General features: G+C 40.5%; 1 protein-coding gene across 2 annotated transcripts; it reads left to right on the forward strand.

Annotated features, from left to right (window-relative positions):
• Positions 1–128: 128 nt before the first annotated feature.
• On the forward strand, positions 129–8,492 carry TNIP2 (TNFAIP3 interacting protein 2). 2 transcript variants are annotated; one of them, XM_009285393.2, is made up of 6 exons: positions 129–631; positions 3,068–3,373; positions 5,330–5,413; positions 6,171–6,452; positions 6,828–6,947; positions 7,447–8,492. In XM_009285393.2, the coding sequence occupies exons 1-6, from the start codon at positions 161–163 to the stop codon at positions 7,726–7,728; spliced, it is 1,545 nt and encodes a 514-aa protein (XP_009283668.1). In that variant the 5' UTR covers positions 129–160; the 3' UTR covers positions 7,729–8,492. The 2 variants fall into 2 exon arrangements, with proteins under 2 accessions (XP_009283668.1, XP_009283670.1); XM_009285395.2 differs by having other exon boundaries at positions 129–250.
• The last annotated feature ends 275 nt before the right edge of the window (positions 8,493–8,767 follow it).

Consider the following 8,767-nt stretch of genomic DNA (forward strand, 5'->3'; position numbering starts at 1 on the left):
GAGCGCGGCCCGGCCCGCCTTGCGCCGTAGAAAAGCGGAGGCGGTGGGGAAGGGCAGCAGGCGGTCCTGCGAGCCCTTCGAGGAGGACGGCCATCCTCCTCCCCCGACGGGGAAGGCGGAAGAGCGAAGCAGCAGCAGCAAGGCTCCTCTTGGGGTTTATATGCACCTGGCCGGATTACTGCTCGCCCTGGAGAAGAAAGAGAAGGGGCAGCAGCGTGACCGCGGCTCGCCTTCCCCAGCCATGTGCTCGGTAAGCGAGGGTAGCAGTACAGACCCCTTGGTGGCCCGCTTCAAACAGGTGGAGGAGACGCTGGAGAAGCTGCACCGGGAAAACAGGAGCTTGAAGAATAAAGTGCCTCGGTACAACGCGCTCTGCACCTTGTACCACGAGTCCGCTCAGCAACTGAAGCAGCTCCAGCTGCAGCTGGCTGCCAAGGAGGCGACCATCCGGGAGCTGCGGAGCAGACTGGCCCAGCCGCAGCAGCCGGCGGCGGGCGGCGAGGCGGGGGCGGCGGGCGCGGAGCCGGCCCGCTCGCTGGTGGAGAGCCTGCTAGAGCAGCTGGGCCAGGCCAGGGCGCAGCTCAGGGACAGCGAGCAACTCTCGGCGCGAAGAGTGGAAGCTCTGAGCCAGGTAAAACCGCGAATGCCCTCGAAATAGCGCTGGCAGGCAGCGGCCTCGCCTCCCTGGGCGAAAGGGTGCGCGTATACCCGAGGAGTGGCAGCGGAATGTACCTCGGGAGCTGTGTTTCCGCACTCCTCTAGGAAAATGAGTAATTTAAGCTTAGGAAGACCAGCAGTGGTTGGCCTGAACGGAGGATGCAGGCGTTTTGCATTCAGGCTGCTCACTCGCGTTTATGGAAACAGGCTGGGGTGCACTGGCGCTAGCGCTGACAACGTGGTTTAAGTGACTTGCCCGGGGTGGCACAGCAAGCCGGTGGTGGCAGAGCCCGGACAAGAGAGCAAATGTTTTGACCCCCGCAATGCAATGCTGGTGCATTTGACAGGACTTGCTTTATCGCTGTATGCCCAGAGCTGGACTGTGCCCAGAGCAACTCGGCCGTCTGTATCCAATAGTAGTTCCCACTGCATTAAGTTCAAGAAGGTAAACCATAAAATCCTGAACCAAAAACTTAGCATGGCATTATAAGTCTTCGTGCAACTATTCTCACAAGGAGAAGGAAAAATAGTAAAAAAACCCCAAATGTGGAAGTTCCATATTACTTAGCGAAGACCTTCCCCTTTATCAGATGCAACAGCTTTTGTTTACCTTACAGAACACCGATGCCACCACTTTTTCTACTAAAGTGGTGGTGGGTTTTTTTTTTTTTAAGTGTACTTGAAAATGGATTTTTGTATTGACATTAAGGCAGCGCGTTAATACTTGGAGAAGTAACTGGCAAGTCTGGATTGTGAGGAGATGAGATAGGGAAATCGGTATCTTTTATGACAGAAAACAGAAAAAAGTCTCAAAACTGTATCCCCTCCCATGCGCCACAAGTGCTATTTTTGTTACTGTCATTAAGACTTTCCCATGTTCAGTCTGAAATACTTTAAGAATTTTAAAGCATTTCTTTCTATATGAAGCTGCATAAAGGAATTTCCAAACTGAGAATGACTGCTTAAAATTGAAACAAGTATTTTTGTCATAAGTAACCTCTTGACCTAATGCTTATACAAAACATTTTCCATATATGAGACTCACCTAAAATACATTTAAATAAGTTCAAGATTGGAAATTTGTAATAAGAGATGATCTTACTGACACTTTGCAGACAGATGACAAACCTGTGGTATCTGAATATGTTTTGAAGTCTGATGTTGAATGTCTTTAATCTATAGCAAAGGGGAAATTCAGCATTTAGCATGATGCTAAAGAATTTAAATGTCAGTAATAAGAACAAGTGCTATTTCTGTAAGTTAGATATTAATTTTATTCTTTTTAGAAATAAATATTGTATGCCCAATCAGAAACACTGAAATCATGGTCACTAAAAATAACAACAACAAGAAGACATTTTGCGAAGTCAGAGGCCTACGTGCTGGCAAAGAAGAGTGCTGCCTGTGATTTACAGCTCCATTAGCACTCCCGAAGAACTGGAAGGGTAGAGTTAAACTTGTACCTGTCTCATGGTCTATGCTGGCATCCAGGGCATCATTGATCCTGGAGGAGCAGTGCTGCAGAGGTTTCTGTTACTAGCATCTGCTACTTTTTGAGGATATCAAGCACAAGCTGTTTTTGACAAAGTCAGGACTGGTGTACTTAAGATGCATGGTACTACAGAGTGGTTGTACCCCCATCAGCAAGCAAACTTCTTCCTTCTCAAAACACCTGCAGAGACGTTAACTTAACACAGTGCGGATGATCCCACAGAGCTTCCAATTCAACAAGAACATGCGGCAGTGAGATATACAGTTGTTTCCTAAGAGTGTGTCAGACCCTCTCACATACTTTGGAGAGTCAGCTATGGCCAAAATAGAGTCATTGCTGCCACACAGATTTCATTTTCTCTTTGCTTGTCCTTACCACTCATCCTTTCCTAGGTGGGAAGGTTGCTGTGTATGTTCCCTCTGCTTTGTCCTTGTGACAGTGCCAGGCAATGAATACACTTCACTGGTTTTTGATAAGATGACTTTCCAGTTCCTTTTTTTTTTTTTGAGGAAAATCTCTACTATCTGGTAATTTAGAATGCAGGACCAGTAAGCATTTCTCAGACTCTATAGTTATTCCTTTTAAACTACTTTGTTTCTTCTAAGTTCCATCTTTAGTTTGTTGCCGCTCTGTATCTTTTCATAGAATCTTCCTGAATTTCTGCTGTTGTTTCTGATTTCTTCATTCTGCTGACTAGGAAGTGCTTGTATAGCTGTCCGAGCAGTTCTTGATTTTGCTTGACTGATCTGTCAGTTCAAAGGTTGAGTGATTATATAGAAATGAGTTGGATTTATTTTACTTTTTAAGTACTTTGCAGTGAGTATAGGAATTACTGCACTATGGAATTCAGTCTTAGAAATATTTTGGCTTTTGAGTTCACTTTGCTTTTAAATAACTTCCCTTCCCCCTTATGTTTAGGAAGTACAGAAGTTGAATCAGCAACTAGAGGAGAAAAATGGAGAGATACAGCAGATGATAAATCAGCCTCCATACGAAAAGGAGAGAGAAATCTTACGACTTCAGAAGAGCTTGGCAGAGAGAGAGAAGGCTCAGGCCACCAGCGATGTTTTGTGCCGTTCACTCACCGATGAAACTCACCAACTTCAACGCAAATTAGCATCCACAGCAGAAATGTGTCAACATCTGGCAAAATGTCTAGAAGAGAAGCAAAGGAAAGAGAAGGGGAATTCAGATGACCGGATACCTACCGAAAGATCTAATCAGGTATTCTTACTGCTACTATGTTTCTTTAAAGTCTTACTAGCTTCTGCGGTGTTAATTACAATATGATAGTTGTAACTGGGGAGTGGTGAGAAACATCCCTTTAAATAATTTCATCTATGAAATTACGTGGGTGAAAAGACTACCATGGCAAGCTCTAAATAATTCCAAGTACCAAAAATTTAGGATGGAAGCAGTTGTCAATCACTTGCATTTTGGCCATCTTGTCGTCAGAGGTTTTTGTTTGTTTGTTTGTTTGGGTTTTTTTGGAAAGGAGAGGATCTTGAGAGGTCCCTTCCAACCTCAGCAATTCCATGATTACAGTTCTTCCTTGCATGTACAGGAGACAGTACCTTCTTTATACCACAGCATGCTTCTGTGCGTCGCTAGATGGTGCTGTGCTTTTGAAGGTGATATCTCCTGATTAGTTGTTTAAGCATCTAAATCACAAAACAAAGTAGAGATATTTTAAAGCAGTATTTATATTAAGAACTCTATAGCATGTGGTCTTCTCGGATCAGGGTTTGGCTTTGCACACATAGTACAGACCTAGAGAAAGATGGTTAGGGAAGAATGAGTCAAGGTGTCTTACTTTTTTTTTTTTTTCCCTCTGGGGTTCCCCCCGGACCCCCAGTGCAAGGCAATGTTTCTCTCCAGCAGGGATGTTTAGAAAAATTGCTTCATGATAGGAAGGTGGCAGAAATGCCACTGAGGGGCACAAAGAAACACCTGGATTTTGGCGTACTTTGCTAATGGCTGTGTGGCTTTGCCACATCATCACCTTAGCGGAAGCTTTTCAGCATAGGGTAGAGGTAGATTGTATTGTCCTGTTGTTCCAGAAATCATGATGGTTGTGAGTTGTTGGGTAATTCATGATAATACCATAAGGAAATAACAGAGGTGCTGCCTTCAATAACAGATCAGCCTATTGAGTAGGATGCTACAGCCAATTCTCACAAAAAAAAAAAGATTCTGTCTCATGCTCTTACTGCTACATAGTGGCAATGCTGTGTTTCACAACTGCTCATCTATGCTTTTATGATAAACTCTATACATTGCTTACTTCTACTTTGTAAAACATCCCAGGAGCATTTCCAAAGAAAACTTATTCACATTAAAGTTACCTGTAAGAAATAGTTAGAGGTTGACTAGATATAAGAAAGGATTTTTTTAAGGGACTTGAAGCATTTAGTATTATCATATTTTACATGTAATTGATAGACAGGAAACTTGATTGACTTTGATATATGTAATAAGTAGCTAACCTTGTACAGTGGGGACTTCCCTGTTGAAGAAGAGAAATTTCAGATGCAATTACTAGCTGATTCTAGGGAATTTTGTACAAAAGTGTTCTATATTACTCACGTACACTGGGGGTTTTTTAAGCAGATGTCACAACTGTAAAAAAGGGGTATCATTTTAGTCAATTATTTATCAAGCAGGGTTTTTTTCCCCCTCAGTAATTTCTTCCTAGTACTGGCCAAAATTGACAGTAATAACAAAGCAAGATGAAGGCATATCTGTGTCTTTGTCATGTGTTCCCCCACTCCAAACAAGTAGTTTCCAAGGAGTTTGTGTAAACTGTTAAGCTCTGTTGTCATCAGTGTAGACCCTCATGCATGCAAAATGTGTGGTATTTTTCTTGTTACCTTCAGTAGGCTTAGAATTTGGTAAGACAGATATGTTTTTGACACCACACAGATCTATTTAAAAGCAATACCAAGGTGGTAAAAACCCGAGTACATTTTTGCTCTGCTTATTAATAATAGCTGTAGGCTATACTATTAGTACTTAGAAATATACTACATAGAAATAAGTAGAGCTAGATGTATGCATTTGTTTCACTGGTAGCAAATAGTTTTAGAGGAATTTAAAAAAGATTACTTCCAGTTTAACAGCATAACTAAGTGTTTGGGATTTTTATGTTAAAGTAACGCTTCTTTTATCTGAAAATTACAGCTTTTAGACAACGAAACTTCACTTCAAGCTCTTATCTGCAACCTACAAGATGAAAACAGGATGTTAAAACAAAAAGTATCTCATGTGAGTACTTTCATTTTGTACAAGATTAAGATTTGATTGACTATTTTGAATTACAGTACATTTGGAATAGGTAAGGCCTGGTTAATCTAATTAAATGGCAGTTTAATGCGAGTCCAAAATTTTTCTTAATCCTTTCAACATGGCACATAGTCTTTGTTCCCTTAGCTATGAACAACTTAGCACATTATTTTTAATGTATTGGGTTTTTTTGTTAAAAATACACTGCAGAAGAAAAAAATTTGTGTTCCTTCCATGCATCAGTATTCTGCCCCAGAACAGCAGCAATCTAATTAAATGGCAGTTTAATGCGAGTCCAAAATTTTTCTTAATCCTTTCAACATGGCACATAGTCTTTGTTCCCTTAGCTATGAACAACTTAGCACATTATTTTTAATGTATTGGGTTTTTTTGTTAAAAATACACTGCAGAAGAAAAAAATTTGTGTTCCTTCCATGCATCAGTATTCTGCCCCAGAACAGCAGCACTAGGCCCAGGGTGACCGCCAACCCCTCCCATTCCATATTATTTGATACTGTCCGTACGGACTAGGGAATGGGGAAGACTGCCTGTGAAGAGCCTGGCTTATAGCATGATAATCTTCTGCTGCCCTGTGAAGTGGCTTATCCACACTCAGCAGTTGAGTCAGCATATTATATTCTCTTTTAGAGAATTTTGGTCCTGCACATATAGGCAGTCTATGAAAGCTTAGAAGTTTGTGTCTTTATGTTCTTCATGACTCTCCTGGGTAATCTTTCAGGTGGAAGACTTAAATGCAAAATGGCAGAAATACGATGCAAGTAGGGACGAGTATGTGAAGCGACTCCACTTGCAGCTAAAAGAGATGAAGTCGCAACTGGAGCAGCAGCACGGCATAACTTCAGCACAAACGAATTCTGACCTGATGCACAAAGAGATATTCCGGTTAAACAAGCTACTGGAAGAAAAAATGAATGAATGCATAAAAACAAAGAGAGAATTGGAAGATGTGAAGAAGGCTAGTGAAGGAGATAATGAGCGCATACAAATGCTGGAGCAACAGGTCATTAAGTTTCTTTTTCCTAGAGGTGGGAATTCTTAGTTTCTCCCCAGACCACTGAAGTCCAAGGGGGAAAAATGAGATTATTTCTTTTGACATTTGCCACTTGTCTTGCCACATTTGGCTATACAGATACTTAACAACACAGATTCTAGGAAATTCACTAAAGAACTGCATGCAGTTCTACTGGCTTTAATACAAAATATGAAAGATCTGAAAAAGAAATACAAATACCTTTAAAGTACAGATATGATAGAGAAGATAATAGTGAGATTCTGGGAATAAGTATTTACAAACAAAGGAATCACAGCCTCAACTTTTTAATCTAACCTGCCAATGCTCTAATTTATAAATACTAACATAATAATTCTTTTTCAGGTCCTAGTTTATAAAGATGATTTCACATCTGAGAGATCAGACAGAGAACGAGCGCAGAGTAAAATACAAGAGCTTCAGGCAGAAGTTGCATGTCTGCAACACCAGCTAGCAAGACGACAGGTAAGAAAGCAACATGGTAGTTTTTCAATTAAAACATGTCAACAGAATTCAGGACTAAAATATACTTTTAAGTATATTTTTAATAAATCTTAGTACTTCTAAAAGCATTTCAGCGCAGTGCAGCTATCAAAAACTTACGTTATTTCATAGTCTGAGTTCTAGTGGAGATGCTTCCCAGTACACGTGTAATACCCCTTTGCAGTCCATTTTCCTTCTATTTTGGATCAACATAGTAAGGGGGAATTCTTAGAAGGAAGAGAAGGGCAGCCATGACTCTTGTAACAGTGGCATCTTTAAAGTAGCACGCTGGCTGTATTCTGTTTTCTGCAAGCCTTCTTTACAACTATTATTAATAAAACTGCAAAAACTGATGCATAATTTTAATTACAAATCTTCTGATAAAAACATGAGCAGTTTTTCAGATAAAGGTGATAACATACTCTGTTAAAGAATATCTTTTTACTGCACCTTTTTCAAGAGCTCTTCTTTCTCTTTCTAGGACTCAAGAGACACAAGTAGTCATTTCAGAGTTCACATTGGTAACCAAAATCACATGTATGTACAGACAAATGTTGAACATCTACGAGGCAATAGCCCGGGCCAAACAGGCATGAGAAGAACATCTTCACAGTCTGAACAAGCTTCTCCAGCTGTGGACAATGGAAACTCAGGATCCGAGGGCAGGGCACAGGGTGAACTTAGATGCCCTCATTGTATGAGGTTTTTCAGTGATGAACTCAGTGATGAATTCCTCAAGCATGTTGCTGAATGTTGTCAGTGACCACGTGATGTGAGGCGTGTAAGTTGATCACTACTTTATAGAGAGTAAACCTTGCTCTGTACGTATCTCCTACAGTCCTAAACCAAGAGTAATTCAAATGGACAGCTCTTAGGAATTAGGAGGATGAACAATATCTACCTCTTATTTGATTTCACATTCTCTTGGACTGTATGAAAGACTTCAAGATAAAGCAAAGTGTTGTTATGAAGAATTATTTTTTACAACTATGAGGAAGGCAAGCATAATGCAAATTTTACTACAAACTAAACTGAAACTTACAGTGGTAGTTAGCTTCAGACTGCAGCTTGACTTGTATTTGAGTTGAATTCTTTACAGCAGTCCGAAGGCTTGTGAAAAAGATTACTGAACTTGAAATTTTCCTCCTCTTCCAAAAATGTAGGCTAAAGAACAGGGGAGGAGCATTTTGGCAGAAGGTGGGAAAAATCTTACTGTGCTTTATCTGGACTAAAAGCAGAAGTATTTTAATATGTTGTCTGTTGAGGCTGAACTTTCAGACATTTCATCTGAAAATCCTTGTGTTCAGCTGAAATCAGGAGAAGTGAAGAAAATATGAAAGGGCTGGTTATTGACTACAACTAGCTTGTCTCTTTGCACAGAAACCATGCACAGGGGTGTTTACTTTTTCTGTGCCATAAGTTACTATTTTGCACATTTGTAAATGCATATTTGTGTAATTATTGATTGTATTTGTATTTTACCTAAGGATTATTTTTATAATAAAAGTGATTATGCAGTTGCTTTACTACATTAGTAAAGTGGTCAAAAATCTCTCTTTCAGTGTAAGTATTTAAATGTGGAGTAGTCCCAGTAACTATACTAAGGGCTAACTAAATGTCATGGTTTCAGATATGAGTTATTTCATTACTTCAGTGATAACCAGTGTCTCCGACTATTTTCAAATATGTTGAAAAATCACTCCTCAGTTATGAGAGGAAGAATGACCTTTCAGATGCATGAGAACACATTTAATGCCCTACCCTGCCACACGTCTGTGACAACGCCAATGCTAGCTTAAATT

This window comes from Aptenodytes forsteri, unplaced genomic scaffold (genome assembly GCF_000699145.1).
Source record: "Aptenodytes forsteri isolate BGI_AS27 unplaced genomic scaffold, ASM69914v1 Scaffold88, whole genome shotgun sequence".
In the NCBI taxonomy this organism is placed as follows: Eukaryota; Metazoa; Chordata; class Aves; order Sphenisciformes; family Spheniscidae; genus Aptenodytes; species Aptenodytes forsteri.